The following is a 17,001-nucleotide window of genomic DNA, read 5'->3' as shown; positions in this document are numbered from 1 at the left end:
TGATTTAGTTTATAGTTAAAACAGATAATGCAAAAAAGAAATGGGGGTAAAAGAGAGAGAATGGGGATTTACATGGAGTAATTTACAGTATGTTGTTAGAAGTATTTTTAGGGGTGTTTGCTATGGAAGTTGCTAGTAACTGAATTAGACACAGAGGTTGACATGATAGTGGTGGTTGCTAGGTTGTTGCTAGGGTAATTGAAATCGTTGTTAAGGTGCTATGACACATATAGTGGTTGCTATGCTGGTTGCTAGGGTAATCATGTTGGTTGTTATGGTGGTTGCTAGGTTGACATGGTTTAATATATGTTGATTGACAGATAGTTTAATGAATGTTGATAGACAAACAATTTAATGGATGTGTAGGTAGACAGTTTAATGGATGCGTTTAGGTAGACAGTTTAATAGATAGACAGATGGATGAATGGATGAATGAATGCTTGGAAGTAGATGGATGGACAGAAAGTTGAATGGAAAGTGGTTAGTATTAATATTACTAGGGTAATTGTGATGGTTTTGCTAAGGTGTTGCTAGAGTATAGTATTTGCTATGCCAAACAAAGCAGTTGCTATGCTGGTTATTGCAGCTGCGAGATCGCAACATATATGATTGGCACGATGTATTCACATGGCAACTTTCTGCGGCAGAGGGGGCGGAATATGCATGCTTTATCTCCTCGTTAGAAAGTCTCTGGCTTAATAGGAAGTGAACAGGCTCTCCGTAGATGGGCTCTGGTATGGAGATCTGATTAACGGACCATATGACTGCCTCAGACAATAGCTCAGATCATTAAATTCCCTAGTTGTCCAAACTCTCTATATTGATGCATGCATGAGCAACATGAGGAGAATTCTAGACTTTATGGGGGTGCACGTTACACCTGAACTGGAAACGTCCCCGTTTGAAGTGGGGCTCCCAGGAGAATGTTTCGACATTACTCAACATAGTGAATGTTTTCACTATGGAAGTGGGGAGTTTAGAAGTGGGAACCTTGCCACTTCCCAGCCGCATGAACGTACTATATGGACCTGTTTCTCGTGTGTGTTGGCTTCCCTCTAGTGGCAGTTAAAGGGTCTAACCTACAGGATTGAAGCATGTCTACACTGGTGAAGACCCTGAAACTCAGTTCAATTTGGTGTTTAAATTATCAAATGCTAACTCCTTTTTGATTGTAAATAAACAAAATTACAATTAAACTTTGTACACATAAGTACACTGACATTGTAATGCTAACATATGGAGTGAAATCAGTTTGATGTGAATATAATGACAAGGTTCCTGTACTTTAAAGATTTTTATTCATTCATTTTGTTTGGTATCACACATAGCACAGATAAAGCCTAAATAAACACCTGCCAATTTCACAGAAAATCAGCTTTACCATGTTGTAACCTACAACAGCACCAGCCTTTAGCCAATTTGCCTGAGACACATGTGACCAGCGCTCCACAATTCTAGAATTAAAAATACTAAAATGTATAAAAACAAACAAACAAACAATTGAGAACAGCTGATAAAAAATATGCTAGAATGAACAAAAAAATCACATATTAAATACAACAGCATGCAGGAATGTATCGCTTTTACGGGAAACTCCTTTTGGAATCATCTTCAGATTCGTTTTGATGTTATACTGTATATGCTTATGTGAAGGACAGATAACTAGGCCGCCATTCCCACTTGTCCCTCAGGCTCTCTTACCATAGATGTGGTACCTTCACAAATGTAAGACAAGCTAACACAGCTTGGCATTGCCTATTATATTACCAAGAGGACACCAAGTTAGCATGCTTTTATCAATGCTTTATCAGGTTTCTCTTTTAGGTAGTTAGCTTGCTGGTTTTAGACCAAAAACACTCACTGCTGGTTTGAGCTGGTCAGACTATCAGGATTTGAATCCCCTCTAGAAATTGGCCTCCCTCAAAGGAATGTCCGAGAACGTCTCTCTCTCATTGGCCAGTCTCCTGCAGTGGAAGTATACGTACACAGGATGGATGAAGGCCACTAGAGTGAGGAGAGTCAGGGCAATGTTGACCTGGAGAAAGGGAGGTGGGAGGGAGGGACAGGGAGAGAGAGAGAGAGAGAGAGAGAGAGAGAGAGAGAGAGAGAGAGAGAAAGAGAGAGACAGAGAGCGAAAGGGTGAAAAGGGCTGTTACCAAGCAATGTGGCTGAAGGGTACTGAGGTATGTAATGAATCGATTTGAATAGAGAAAGAGACTTATGTGAAATAAGAAGATTTGCTCAAACATAAACTGAGCCATATGCTCAACTCTACTTGGAAACATGCAACTAGATAGATAGATGGTTAGATAGATAGATATGTTATTGATCCCCAAGGGCAAATTCAAGACTAAACAAGAACCTGCTTCTCTAAACAACTTCTGCTCACAGTGTCTTTTAGAATCCATTTAGTATAACGTGTGTTCATTCTTTTTTCTCTAAAATGCATTAATGCACTCTACATCTGTATACATTGCAGAAAAGCACAATACTTACATATAATGGATCCCCATCTAGCGCTTTAACCAGGGCAAAGCATGGGTACTGAAGTAGTGACACTACAGCAGATAGTGACATCACCAAGCCATACAACTTCCCAAAATGTTGGCCTGGAAACCTGTGGGTAATTAAGACCATGTTGATCTGAGGTATACAAAGGTCACTCAGTTGTACTTGAGCAGAATACTGAAGCAATTGTGCATCTGTCGACATGTTAAAATTGAAGCGTAGATGGCGGTCAACCATGCATGCTGAGTTTGCATTTTGAGCTGGCTGTTACATTCAGGGAGATGTGGAAGAGTGGGGCACCACTATACCTAATCACTTACGCAATACTGATAAAGGCGGCATTTCCACCATACAGGAAGGATCGGTTGACCACCTGCAGAATGAAGGTGAGGTACTGGAGTGGGAGGAGAGGGGACGTGGCACAGATGGAGAACAGCAGGCACTGGAGGGAGGTGAGGAAGAGGGAGAGGACGGCGGAGCGAAGGTCGGCCTCCCTCTCCGTCATTCCTGCGGGGGGAAAAACACGCAATAAAAAAACACACAAAGAAGAGGTGAATGTTATGATGCTACAGTACAGTATATTCACCGCCTAAACATCAGCTTGGTGAATGAAGCAGGAAACATTTGTCTAGGAGCGCTTCTTGGACCATATGCGTTCAACAGAGTGATATATTTGCACCACAAAAACGTTGTCCAGCTGTCAGTAGCGCGCAGTGATAGGAATCGCGAAAAATAAGTAAGTGATAACGAGGTTTGAATTTTTCCTGGACAACGTTTTTGTGGTGCAAGTATATCACTCTTTTGAACGCATATGGTTTTGAGAAGAAAAACACTTTACTTTCGTGACCCCAGCAACTTGCCGGACTACTTTCTTCAGCATCAAAAACCGGCTGGATCTCGGCTCACAGGACGCTGTTGCGGGGTAAGTCAGTGCTGATGCACAACGTTGCTGACAGGGAACCCATATAACTTCGTGTCTTAAAACCCGAACTATCCCTTTAAGCCATGTTCAAGTTGTATCAACCTTTTCATCTGATCCATGCAGTGCATGTACAGGGATTTAGTGCTCACTGCTCACCTGATGGCAATGGCTTGCCCTTGTGTCTATCCATGAGGAGCCCATTCCAAGGAGCACATAGAACTCCACACAACTGAGTGAAGGCGAAGGCGTTGGTGTATTGACTCACTGGAAAACAAATAGGGACAAATAGGACACTGAGTCCGGACACATAGTGATTCAAGTGCCCATGATGGCACACTTTAAGAGGTGCTGTTGCACATTAAATATTCATATTTTGCAAAATTGGATAATGTTTTGCTCACCCAGCGTAGGATCTTGGTTGGCCAGCCGGTTGAGCATTGGGTTCAAGGTGCCAATGAAGAGGTAGTGGCGGAGCTGCATGACAGAGAGCCACAACAGGTGCCAAAAGAAGAACCAGGAAAGGAAGCAGGACCGGAAATTTGGTTCTGCCAACACAAGAGACAGCACTTTCCATATAAGATTCCAGCTAGACGGCAATATTTTCTGTATCATGTCTCAATACAGTGTTGGCTGTTTTGACAGCTACAATTTTGGATGTTTTTGAATTGAGTTGAATTGAATCAAACTGTGCACACAGACAATGGTTATTAGAGGTTTTCCTGAGCCCATACAAGGTCAGGTCTGGTTTTGATGTAGTGCCATGTGGTTCAAGAGACCAAGGCCATCCAATATTGTTTTTATCCCAACCTTTTTTTTTTATTATGTTGCTGGTATCAAATTCAAAATAAAATTTTCCAGGAAATAGTCAAATTTGTCATTTTCAACATTTGATATTGTCCGTTAGAGATTTGTAGATTATTATAATCTGTTTTTATTCACATTTTATACAACGTCCCAACTTTTTCAGATTTGGGGTTATAATTCACTCTTCAACAGGTTAAATGTTTTCTGGGACTTTTGAAATTGATCATGCCATAATTGGCTTTTCAATTGTTTAATGTACCAATGGGTTGTAAATGATGTTCAATTAAGCCATAACTTGACTGCCCTATATGCACACTACGCACTTTGCGTAGGGTCTCCGCAAATTGACCAAGGCCCCTCACCTCCCCCTTACATCAAGTTAGTGAGAGGATAAAGCAGAACCATCTGGGCATGAGAAGACAAAAACTGTGTGAGTGAACTGCCACCGCACTTGGGTAATGATGCCAACAATGATATCCTGACTTACATCCTTATACACCGTAGGCTACTCCTTCTTAAGAGGAAAGGCATTACACGTATACCAGCAATACAATGTAATCATGAAATTAAAGGTAAGAGTAAATAAAGGAATATATTATTTTACAGATGATACAGGCTATTTTGATATCAAGTCAGGTATTTTATTTCCAAATACATTTTGATGCATTTTTGTCCATCCCTGACTGTAGCTAGCTGATAGCCATGATGGCCAACCACTACCTTCCTCTGGAATGTCCCGAGACCGGAGTCCATCCTGTGGCTGTGATGAGAGTTTATCCATCTGCCCCCGGCCCTTAGCTCCCCCTGACTCCTCAACGGCTCGGGAGCTCTCATACTCCTCCACATTGTAGCTACTGGACTTCCCACAGCTGACCCTGTTCAATCAACACAGTCATACTGCGGTCAGTAGGAACCAACGTAGCCCTGCAGAGACAATCTAGGCCTATAGGCATTAGGCACACGTGGTGACTTCACAACAATATGGTCACAACAGTCCTGTAACCTATCAGTTTGAGTGTTCTCTTTGTCTGTCCTGCATGCCGCCCCCTCGACTCACTCCTCAGGACAGTAGAAAAGGGTTTCACTCAGCTCATTACATAGGTTGATAGTTCTGATATATTTTTTAACATGAGTGATAGGCTATATGTTCTACATAAACAAAGGGATTGTATATTTGGACATCGTTTGATTATCCAAGTTCACCCAAAGTCAAAGGGAACATCTGGAGCAGGGTACAGCAGCAGGGTGACTACACTGACTGCACCCACTGTGGCTGACTGCATCTGTGGAAGTTATGGTTTCTCTCACCCATATGTGTAGCCCTCTGGAATGGGATGAGGAATGTGTGTTATGGGCATGAGAAAGATGGTGCGAAGGAAATGGATGACACTGCATGCAGAAATGACAAGGAAGGAGAGTCGCAGAGAAATCCCACCTTCAAACAGCACCTTTATGGAATAAGAGTAATGATATGACTAACATTAACAAGAAAAACATTTTTGTTTTACATTTCGGTGATGGAAGCAACCCTTACAAATCAGTAAAACCCCAATTCCTCAGTTATTCCTAAAAAGCCATAATATCTCTTAAATCTTTCATGCTTTAAAGCAACAAAATGTAGTTATTTTACCCATAACGGCATCAACTCATTTTGATTTACCCTGACTGTGACATTGCTGATTCAAACCCGGAGTGCCTGGTATTGCACAACATAAAGCTATATTGTCACAGGAAGGAGGGTCATTCTCACGGGTAGGAGCATAAGCCTTCTTCAGTAGCCAGCACTTTGAAAATGAGTGAAAAGGGGAAGTTTCTACATCATGATGTTACTTCAATGTGTAGCATTTAAACTAGTTCAAACTTTCAAACTGGAGTTACCTTGATAATAAAAAAGATGGCAGAGGAAGAATCAAAGGCACCATTGTAGAGGGTGATGATGGTAGAGCGGTGTGTGCCAAAGAGGTTCCCCACCTAGATATGTTTAGAGAGGTTGGGGTGGGGGGGGGGGGGGGGGGGGTAGGTTGCTTTAGCAGGATAGCAATATGATTCACAGTTACAGAGATGAATACTATATAGTAATAGAAGTAGAAATTCATACCTGCATATTTGTCATGAGCATCAAAATGCCACCGACAGCAATCAAGGACAGAGCTGGGAAGAGCAAGCTGGACAGCACTGTGTGTGTGTGTGTGTGTGTGTGTGTGTGTGTGTGTGTGTGTGTGTGTGCGTGTGCGAGAGAGAGAGAGAGAGAGAGAGAGAGAGGACCAATATGTGAAAGGGAAAAGAGAAATAGAGATCTGTAAGATTTGTTCACATGGGAAAGTGACTTTTATTTTGCACACAATCCAAATGATTCACCTGCACTGGATGCCGCCATCAACAAGGTCCCAGTGGTGTAGAGGGTTCTGGGTGAGGTGGGGAAAAGATCACAAATAAAAAGACCTTGAAAAATAATGGATGATAGATTGACAGTATGCAAATGTGTGTTTTGTTAACCTGCTGCAACCTTCCTGGGAAAAAGAATGTACACCAGCTTTGCCGCTGACAGCTGCAGAAACTTAAGACAATATGCAGCAATTTGCCTCTTTAGGGGGTGCATTTTCATCAGCCACTTATTGGGGTATCATCTTCAGATTCGTTTTGAAGATAGATTTGAGGTACAGTATACTCCACCTGCCATTGACCAACACAAGTCATGTAGAATATGCGATACTTTATTTCAAAAATAGTTACGCGAACTAGAGTACAATTCCTTACTTTTTTTTTCAGTGTGATCTTGCACAGTCACATGTGTTTATTGAAGAAATTAGCATGCAGTTAATACAACGAATGGTAGCCTAAGTGGCTCTTATCTTTCACAATTCACACACAACTGTTAATCTCTATGACCTCAACTACACTATCTCTGTTTTCAGTTAACCATTTTCATGTGTTGCACTGTTTAACTGTCTGACACACCCATGTAGAAATTCTAAATAAACTTACATTCCCATGAATCTTGTTGCTAGGGTCCCGAAGTGGTCAAAAATGAAGCCATTGGGCAAGGTGAGGAAGTTGTTGAGGAAGGAAGCAATGGTGAAGATCAAGGAGAACTGCTCATCTTGCCCACTGCAATCTGTTAAGATTTGTGTGTTGTTTTGTGGAAGCAAATAATTACTTTAAGGTTAAAAAACAAAACAGGAGCATACATAAAATGTTGAATAATCAGCAGTATATTGCAGTACAGCTACGTCATTTCAAATAAAAGTCACAATGTTTAGACAACAAACCCCCATCAAATTGTGGACATAGCCCAGGTTAAGTTTAACATAGGTAAAAAAATGCATGCACCTGTATTCAGAAGAGTGCTGTTGGACTCTGTCGTGTTCACACAGAGGTCACTGAAGTAGCCATCCGCTTTGAGGACAAAGGCCAGAGAGGCCCACCCAAACACCACACCAGCAAAACACAGGCACTCCAGTAGCCCTGACACAAAGGTCAGCCTGTAGCGCAGCCCCGACCCTGATTCGCACCCAAGCATCCTCCTCCGCAGACAGCTCCTATAATGACACTAAGTTCCTGTGAGTTTCTAAATGGAGTGTAAGGGAAATTGCAGCAGTTTTTCACAAGTTCCAATCTTCCCCTGTAGCAGCCAATAATGAACAACAGCCAATGACGTAATAACGACCAAAAACATAATCATTTTAGCAAATAACTTGCCAATAATGTAATGTGACATTTCTGAACCAATAACGTAATAACATTTTGCACATAATATAATGATAGACCGATGTGATTGCTGCAGCTCGGCTCCAACTGCATGGGTAATGAGCATCATTACTGATTGCCAGAGTGAATCACTGAGCAAAATTCAAATTGTGCTCTCGCGAGAATTCTGGATTCCCAGGGTATTTCTATCACAATTTATCAGACTTTGACTATCTAGTTATTTTGGTGAAAGTAACTTAAAAGTAATGCAGAAGTAGCCTAGAGTAAAGAGTTACAATTCAGAGACCATAATATTATTACAAATTACTTTCCAATGACAGTAATAAGTAATTATTAGTAGCCTACATAATAATACGTTTTTGAAGTAGGCCAACTTGTCCAACACTAGTACCAACCGATGGAAACGTTAGTGAACTATGATGTTCTAGACTAGTATTTCCCTGAAAGGAGATCTAGGTACATGTACAGTAGGTGTGGCCAGGTTAGCATTGTCCTGCCTATCCCACTGGTGGTCAGGTTTTTAAGCAACTAATAATAACTATGTGCTATGGGAGTCTAACACTTTATATATATATATATATATATATATATATATATTTTTTTTTTTAAACTTTAAATAAAGCTGCAAGCAATGAGCAGGCCAAACAGCCCAGCAGGCCAGAGTTGCCATGGCAACTTCGTGCTATAATATCAGACATATATCAAGCAAGAAAAAAATCATGTGACTGTCCCTAATTAGTAGGCTACAACAAATTTCTAAACTTTTTACCGGATGCTTCCACGGCTAGACTCCCATGATAGTGGAAGAAAGATGCATAATCATCATGATCTTAATAATAGCCTAATAAGAAGAAGAATAGAAAGAAAAGGTAGAAATATGGGTTCCTTTCCTGCTTCGCCTCCAATAAGGTGATATTTACTGCAGTTATTAGGCCTACATTACTTTTTTTTCATGTAATAACCAGTCAAAACGTTATTATGTTATTGGTTCAGCAATTGGATAACATTATTGACAAATTATTACATTAAAAGGCTTTAAACTTAAAATGGAGTCAAGGATCTTTGTTTTTATTGATTTATACTAATTACATAGAAAACATAATGAATGGCATCCACATATTTGTATGCATTGCCTATTTTCCACTATAGCCGAAAACCATGACTCTCGCGTTCTTAAAGTGACAAGCACTCATACCTATACACCTATACACACTACACAATGTAACTATTAAAGATAAGTCGATATGACAATTGTGTAAGTCAAAATAAAAGTCAATATGAAATGTAAACTTCATATGAAATTCAAAATGTATGAAATAAAAACATAGGATACCTTTTCACTAAAAGTGTGTTTAGGAGTCTATGTAAACATAGGATACATTTTCACTAAAAGTGTGTTTTTAGGAGTCTATGTCGTGTAATGATCTCCACTAATGTGGCTCTAAAATCAAATCAGTAGCCTATCAATATTCTTGACTTATTATCAATAAAACAACTGTGACACACTAAAATTCTTATAATGTATTTTTCATTGGTTATGGCTCCAGACTGACAGATAGTTAGATAGATAGATAGATAGATAGATAGATAGATAGATAGATAGATAGATGATTCTGTAAATTACTATTACTGTATTGGATTTGAGTTGAATCGTCTATACAACACTAAATGGCACTGGGAAACCATAATAATATATTTTATTCACCCTGGTTTAACAACCACCTCATGTTTAGCCTATATAACATATGTAGTCTAGGGCCTAGACAATGGGCCCGGTGTGTCTGCCTAGGGGTCTGCCCTAAAATATTGTGCTGCCAACTTTTGTCCATGGATCTATGGCAATTATAATAGCCTCTCTGCATAGACTCTTCCCCCAAGCTTTAACCGTTGTGTCTCTTCCTGACATTTTGAAACTTCCTTCCTCATATATTTCTTAATGCTTCTTAGGTCTATGTATACTGTTCTATTGCATTCTAGACCTGTTGAGAGAGAAAATAATGTGGCCAGTTTGTTAATAGGTTAGCCGCCTATAGACAAACGCTAGATAATCCAGATTATCTAATTTGCAGTCTGTTCCATGAACACCATGCACCACTAACAACAGTTAAATGCATGAAAGGAATAGGTTATAAAACCAAAAAGACTGTAGCCTGATTTCCTTTCCAACCAACCACCAATAGCTTTTCTGATCAAGAGGCAGGTAGGCTATAAGAGACAGGTTAATTGCCCCATTGCAGGCGAGTCCACGTCGTTTATCCAACGCGGTTATATCATAGCCTAATATATCCAGAATTCTTCGATCTTCGAACAACCCAGCTATCTAAAATGTCCAACTATTGTCAATAGGCCTACTTACTTTGTCAGGACAAATATAATCCCGTTATTGTTTTGACGCCATCAAACTCGCGCGTGGGGTTGCGTACGTTCCTCTACATTGCACAGACTGAACCGTCTGCGCATGGTGTGCACGCATCCAGATAGTGCAATTTGACGTTGCAGTTCCTTGCTGTTGTCTTGTGATAGGAGTAGGCTGTGAGGATTGTCCGTCAGATTAACATTCATTAACATAGACCTATAGGGATGGGCAAAAATATAGCAAAATGAATTTGGAAATAAAATACCGACTCATAGGCTAAAATAAAAATAAAAACCATAAACAATATAGGCTAGCCTACAGTAGCCCAGCGCATGTATCAGAACCAAAGCGCCGTTTGTGACATTTTGGTCAAAATTGAGTTATAGTATTCATGGGTTTCATTAGGTCCCTTTCCACAGGTGTTTACAATCAAGCACCTTGATTATCAATGCAGACTGCATGGTGCTTGATTGATACACCTGTGCAAAGGGACCTGATGAAACCCATGAATATATCACCTGAAAGCTCTTGATGAGCTCTCTTAGCCGACACAATTATAGAAGTAAAATATTTATTATAGTTATTGAACAAAAACCAAAGGTCTTTAACTGTGGACAGATAGAAGCAGATTTTTTTGGCTCTCCTGTAAAGTTGGTGAAATGTCACTTTTGGTTCTCAGCCCTCGATGTATAAATAAAATAGCCTAGGCCTGTATTCTGTAGCCTATTTTGAAAATATTAACTTTTGAGTATGAAATAGGCCTACGGTAGCCTATACAGTTTTGATGTTGGCTAACTCGTGTTAAAATAACTTTTCCTTAATCACTCAAAATGATAACCCTAGGCTATATCACATGCATCTGTGTATCATTCATCTGAATTTACAAAATTGATTCATGCTGTGATTACAGAATTTGATTTAATTTCAATACAATTAGGCCTATTAGCTTGACATAACGTTTCCAAAATCATTTTGATGGCATAACCCGTAAAAAGATATAACCTCATCATCATAACATGACGATGGCAACTGGCTTCCTGTTAACTGGCTTCCTTGATGACGTTCCACGATTGATGACATTTCTTTGACAGATGTGGCACCTTGACTTGTGAACTTGTCAACATAAAAATGGATATATACTTATACTTATAAGATAAGATAAGATGAGCCTTTATTGTCTCCAAGGTGGAGAAAATTGCCTTGGGCAATCGATAGAGTGAGATTACACAGATTAGACCAAAAAAACAAAAACATATGAATACAAAAAAGGTTAGTTAACACCGATAATACAGAGACATGTAGATATAAATAAGAAGCTAACTTCACATCCACACACATATAGCTAAAAAACCCACACACACACACACCCCTACACATATGCCGCCCCCCCCCCCCCCCCCACACACACACACACACACACCCCTACACATAGCCTACACATACCACCCCACCCATACTCCTTCAACCCACAGTCAATATTGCGCAATGATATTAAATGGTCTGCATTACACAAATATTCTGCGCACACTGTAGTTTGTATTGCATTGTATTGTTACTAAGTAATTTGATTGACCATGGGACCATGGAGTGTTTGTACCTATTTGTTCTGTGATTTGTTACCATATCTTCTTCCTGAGGGCAGCATTTCATACTCACCAGAATATGTTCTGTGTCCTCTGCTTTAGGCCTTGCTGACACTGACACTGTTGTGTCAGAAAGGTTTCCCATGAGTTCATTTGCTAGTTCAGCAGGTGCTTCACTCTGATCTTATATGATTCTGTTGGATAATTAATTGCTGTGGGAAAATAGGTATGTTCAATGTAGTAGCACTGTGTTTGAAAGAAAAATATGGCCTATAGGCCTTCACACCTTACATGATTCACCGTATGCCGGCGACCCGGGTTCGTATTCTCGCCCCGTTGTCCTTTCCGGATCCCACCCCAAAGCTCTCTCCCACTCACTTTCTGTCTCTCTCTACTGTCCTATCATTAAAGGCATAAAAGCCCCAAAAATATACTTAAAAAATAAATAAAAATATAGACAAAAAAAAAGCGTTCCAGGGGGTCATTAAGGTTGCTCAGAAAATCGTTGGCTGCCCTCTCCCCCCTCGGAAGAACTACACAGATCCCGTTGCCTTAGGAAAACACAAAACATACTGAAGGACTCATCACACCCTGGTCACAATCTATTTTAACTCTGCCACCAGAGGGGTATTCCATGAACGGAGGTTTAACAAACAGTGTTTTTGCTGAACTCTAGGTTGATTGACCTTGAGCCGACTAAACCAGAGCTGTCGGTTCCACCGCGACGGTTATGAATTAGTTTAATCAAAACGGGGTTGGTTAACACTGGGTTGTGCGCGTACACGCCAAACCTACATAAAGACGTGATGTATGAAGCATGGAAATCCTAGGGTTACCGCAAACCCTGGGTTAACTTACTCTGTTTTGTGATAAAACCGGCTTTGTGGAATACCCTTCTGGCAGACGGTAGAACAATAAGAACTAGAACAAATACACTTAAGAACAGTTTCTATCACACTGCTGTAAACACCCTACACACTGCTAATCTCTGTAATTGGAGCTGGGTAATCAATACTCAATGTGGATGTGTTATTGTAGTCTTATGTGTGTTTTCTCTTAGTCCTATTTACTGTTTTTATTTATTAGTCTTTGTACTAGGGATGGCACTTAAATTATGTTATACATTGACCATTCTATTCCATTCTATTTTATGTGTGGCAAACATCTGGTGGTGATGAGATGAGTTTAAATCTGGATACAATACAAACTTCATTCATTAGTTTTGATGAAAAGGTCCATTTATTGTCTCTACAACGATCAACAGCACATCTTTTTTTTCCACATTAGTAAATACACAAAATTCCATCTCACATCAACACAGTTTTTGTCTCCGTGGCAGTGAACTATTGTGTACAATCAATGTACACTATACTGCAGTGCTGTTCTACGATGTGTTTTGAGATGCTGGTCCAAGTGGCTCTTGCGGATGAAGCTGCGGCCACACACCTCGCAGGCATACGGGCGATCACCCGTGTGGGCCTTCTCATGCCTCTTCAGGTGGCTCATCCGGGTGAAGCGAAAGCCGCAGAGGCTGCAACTGAATGGCCGCTCTTTGGTGTGCTTGGGCATGTGCCGCTTCAGTTGGCTGAGGTAGGCAAAGCCCTGCCCACAATATTTACATGCAAAGCGCTCAAGCATGGACGGTTTTCTTGGCTTCTGTGCCAATGCCACCTCACTACCATGGCCAGCGGGGACTCCAAGCCCTGGTGCTGCTCTCTCAGCAGAGACATGAAGATCTGTAGGTAGGAGAGGGTAATTTGGGGGATAGTCAGAGTAGGATGTGCCGTGAGAGAAGTGGTCCGGCAAGGGGCTACCCAGGGTACTGATATACAAGTCTGTAGCCAAATCTGGGTTAGGACCTTGATTCTCTGTCTCCATCTGGTGGATAGACTGCAGCGGACTCAGGTGATGTTGTGTGAGTGAGAGACCATATGGCTCTATGCTGTCCCCTGGTGGTGAGTTTTGAATACAGGGACTTGGCCTCTCCAACTTTATGCTGCACACCTGATGTTGCTCTACATAGAACGTAAGAACATAAGATAACATAACAAAGTGATATGATCAGAGGTGTCATTATCCCATTATGACTAATTTAACAACATGACACTTCACAAACATGTTACACTATCTGTGCTAATCAACCTGTGCCAAAATAATGGCTATTTACATTAAAATATTAAAGTAGCCTATTACTACATTCAGATTTTAACACTATTGTACTTAACTTAACTATGCCGCCTGAAATCACACTCTTGAGCCTTATTGCTATACACTGTTTTTATACTTGCATTTCTATTTGTTTTATGGTACTTTCTGCAATGTCATATTGCTATGTGTTTTCTGTCATTGTCTAAATGTACACTGTGGGCCTGGGGAACATTGCCATTTTGATTCCTGTGTATAACCTGTACATATGGTTTTGACAATTAAGCTAACTTGACTTGACTTGACTTGAGAATAATCCTTACCACTCCAGCCCTCTTCTGTCCTAGGAACTGTGTTCAACAGGGTATCCTCCAATTGCATCTCTTCTTTAATCCGACACGACAAAGGCTCTCTGTGCTCCTCTTTCAGGGTTAAATGAGTCTACATGTACAGAAACACACAGTTCACCCATTGCTCAGTCATGTCTTAACCAGACAGGAAGTGTTCCATGTTTATCAGTAGGCCTAGGCATACAGTATTTAAGTTGCATCATGTAGGCTACTGTAATTAACTGCAACATAAATACCTTCACAGAGACAGTGGTCGTGCTGACATGTTCTTGGACACATGTCTCCTGCTGTGGATAGTTTTCTTGTGAGGATTGCTGGTCATTCCACATTCTGCAGTCCTGATGCAAAGTGGTCTGTCCAGGGTTCTGTTTGTTTTCTGGAGAATGAGCATGCAGTGAGAAACCTGGTGAATGAGCTAGCCTATCCTTAATTCTTAATAGTCTAGACTTGGTAGCTTGGTATGAGAGAACCAGCAACCATATGATTATGTGTGACCTCCCGAGTCAAACTTACTATGTCCACCATCGAGTGGAGTTGCCACCTGATCACTGCCACTTCTGCACTTTATGTTTTCCTTAGGTCTTTGGCCAAGAACAGTAAATTCCTTTCGAGGTGTTCCTGTATTCCCCTGACATGACTGTATAGATGTGCACAGCTTCACAGCTTCACTTTCATTCCGACATCGGGATTTTTCTAAAAGCGAAGCTGTATAGTCCTCCATTAGTTTGCCAATGTCTGCTATAGCGGATCTCACCAGAACCTCCATGATGGAGGATAACTGACTGTAGAAAAGCTCTAGCTCTATCATTGTGTCTGCAACAGACTAAACAGATGGGAATTTTGACTTCGCAGACAAAATCAGACAGAAATGTATTCGAGATAGGCCGCTAAATGCCTCCACGTCTTATTTAAGTACCCTAGCAAAAACAGAGAGAGCGCAACCATCCAGCGACACAATACAATCTGATGCGTAACCTAATGAACAGGACAGACGAACTATTACGCACGTAGATCTACCGTAAATACCAGAATAGAGGAGAAGAATAGGATGTGGCATGGGCTACTTTCCGTCCTTTCTACTGGCCTACGTCATGCATTTCCCAAAATCTGTTACATGTAAATAGCAAAATGCCGCCTAACCTATGGATGATTTCCTGAAATGTATCTCGTTGCATTAGCCAGACAGGCAGCTGCTGTCAGCATATTTACAAAAATCCAAGACGCAAGTGCTCATACGAGGGACAGGCTCCACGTTTGATGCATAACACTTATGTTTATTCATGTTTTTAACAGGTAGGCTTATCCAAGAACATGCTGTGGGCTCCTATCCCCAGAAGTGTCTGGATGTGTTCTTTGACTCACTGAGTTTACGTGTGGGATCAAGCTAATAAATTGAACTAGTAATAATAATAATAATAATAATAATAAGCATGTGTGTGTGTGTGTGTGTGTGTGTGTGTGTGTGTGTGTGTGTGTGTGTGTTGTGTGTTGTGTGTTGTGTGTTGTGTGTTGTGTGTATGTGCACATTTATATTATGACATAGAAAGACAGGATGACAGCCAGCAGTAGCAAAAATGTTTTTTTTTTTGTTTTGTTTTTTAAAAGCAATGCCACTATGCTAATACATCATCCTCCTTTTTCAAACTAAGTTAGTTAAACTATTAGAACATGGTGTTCTGTGAATTCTTGTATTGTATGGCACAATCTAAAATGGAACAATATAAAGAAGCTGGCAAATTCTTGGATATTAAGGCTCACAAGTCACAACACAAAAGACCAGAACAGATTGTGAAGAGGATTTATCCAGTCACACAACTGTCACAGGATGTGGGTTGGCATAGTTGAGGCAGAGAGGCCATGTCTAATAGTCAATCTCACCCCACCACTTCTGTGTTGAGTTGAAAAGTACAGTCTTTGAAACAAATTATTTCCTCAGCTTGTAAAACAATCGCCTTGCTCAAGTAGTTTGATCTGGGATGGCTGCTCATATCAACTGATTTTGCATGCTACACAAACCATTAAGCCCGACCATTTTCACATTATGGGTTTGTTTAGAGAGGCAGTACACCCTCATAAACCAGTTAACAAGCTTATGACATTTTTTAAATAGGTTTTGAATAACTAGGCCTAAACATAGGCCAGAAACATTGGTCAGAAATTAGAGACATTTCAAGGCATGTAAGTTCAGTCAGCTAACTTGTTGTGCATCTGAATCTAAAATTGGGCGAAGATCAATGGTGAATACATGCAAAAAATAGCGCTTTAACCTATGTCAAGGCTGTTTTGCTGATTTTGTTACATGGCGGTATTGTAGATTGAGGTTTTTGTTTTCAGTAAATGATCTTTGCATTATAGCCAAGGCATGGTTCTCATCCTTTTGGGGGCTACCAAATGTCTAGCCAAAATGCCACACACACACACACACACACACACACACACACACACACACACACACACACACACACACACACACACACACACACCCTAACCCTAACCCTCACCTCACGGCACACTGGTTGAGAACCACTGGCCAAGGCTGGAGGACTGTTCAACAAACCCTAATGTCCAGTGCGATGCTTATACCGAGATCATAAATCAAGACATCTCTGAGCTCTGAAATCAGTG

At 40.6% G+C, this 17,001-nt stretch overlaps 2 protein-coding genes across 3 annotated transcripts; both read right to left on the bottom strand.

Moving 5' to 3' along the window:
- Positions 1 to 1,279: 1,279 nt before the first annotated feature.
- slc43a3a (solute carrier family 43 member 3a) lies at positions 1,280 to 10,631 on the bottom strand. 2 transcript variants are annotated; one of them, XM_062521592.1, is made up of 13 exons: positions 10,299 to 10,631; positions 7,565 to 7,784; positions 7,220 to 7,349; positions 6,593 to 6,639; positions 6,333 to 6,409; positions 6,113 to 6,205; positions 5,543 to 5,682; positions 4,955 to 5,109; positions 3,832 to 3,975; positions 3,587 to 3,694; positions 2,829 to 3,015; positions 2,497 to 2,617; positions 1,280 to 2,035 (listed from the first exon to the last, which is right to left on the bottom strand). In XM_062521592.1, exons 2-13 carry the CDS (start codon positions 7,752 to 7,754, stop codon positions 1,904 to 1,906), a joined length of 1,524 nt encoding a protein of 507 aa, XP_062377576.1. In that variant the 5' UTR covers positions 7,755 to 7,784; positions 10,299 to 10,631; the 3' UTR covers positions 1,280 to 1,903. The 2 variants fall into 2 exon arrangements, with proteins under 2 accessions (XP_062377576.1, XP_062377569.1); XM_062521585.1 differs by having other exon boundaries at positions 7,565 to 7,773; positions 10,299 to 10,630.
- A 2,483-nt stretch (positions 10,632 to 13,114) lies between these two features.
- Positions 13,115 to 15,649, bottom strand: LOC134066319 (zinc finger protein 865-like). The gene is made up of 4 exons (XM_062521625.1): positions 14,890 to 15,649; positions 14,613 to 14,752; positions 14,350 to 14,467; positions 13,115 to 13,896 (listed from the first exon to the last, which is right to left on the bottom strand). The coding sequence occupies exons 1-4, from the start codon at positions 15,182 to 15,184 to the stop codon at positions 13,238 to 13,240; spliced, it is 1,212 nt and encodes a 403-aa protein (XP_062377609.1). The 5' UTR covers positions 15,185 to 15,649; the 3' UTR covers positions 13,115 to 13,237.
- Positions 15,650 to 17,001: the final 1,352 nt, after the last annotated feature.

Source organism: Sardina pilchardus, chromosome 2, assembly GCF_963854185.1.
Source record: "Sardina pilchardus chromosome 2, fSarPil1.1, whole genome shotgun sequence".
Taxonomy (NCBI): Eukaryota; Metazoa; Chordata; class Actinopteri; order Clupeiformes; family Clupeidae; genus Sardina; species Sardina pilchardus.
This window is presented reverse-complemented; position numbering and strand designations above follow the sequence as displayed.

Coding starts and splice junctions, on each gene's coding strand:
- slc43a3a (XM_062521592.1), bottom strand. CDS start 7,754: ATGCTTGGGTGCGAATCAGGGTCGGGGCTGCGCTACAGGCTGACCTTT. Junction 6,206..6,332: donor TGCTCATGACAAATATGCAG/GTATGAATTTCT, acceptor AAACATATCTAG/GTGGGGAACCTCTTTGGCAC. Junction 5,683..6,112: donor CCATCTTTTTTATTATCAAG/GTAACTCCAGTT, acceptor TATTCCATAAAG/GTGCTGTTTGAAGGTGGGAT.
- LOC134066319 (XM_062521625.1), bottom strand. CDS start 15,184: ATGATAGAGCTAGAGCTTTTCTACAGTCAGTTATCCTCCATCATGGAG. Junction 14,468..14,612: donor CGACCACTGTCTCTGTGAAG/GTATTTATGTTG, acceptor CTGTACATGTAG/ACTCATTTAACCCTGAAAGA. Junction 13,897..14,349: donor GACAGAAGAGGGCTGGAGTG/GTAAGGATTATT, acceptor CGTTCTATGTAG/AGCAACATCAGGTGTGCAGC.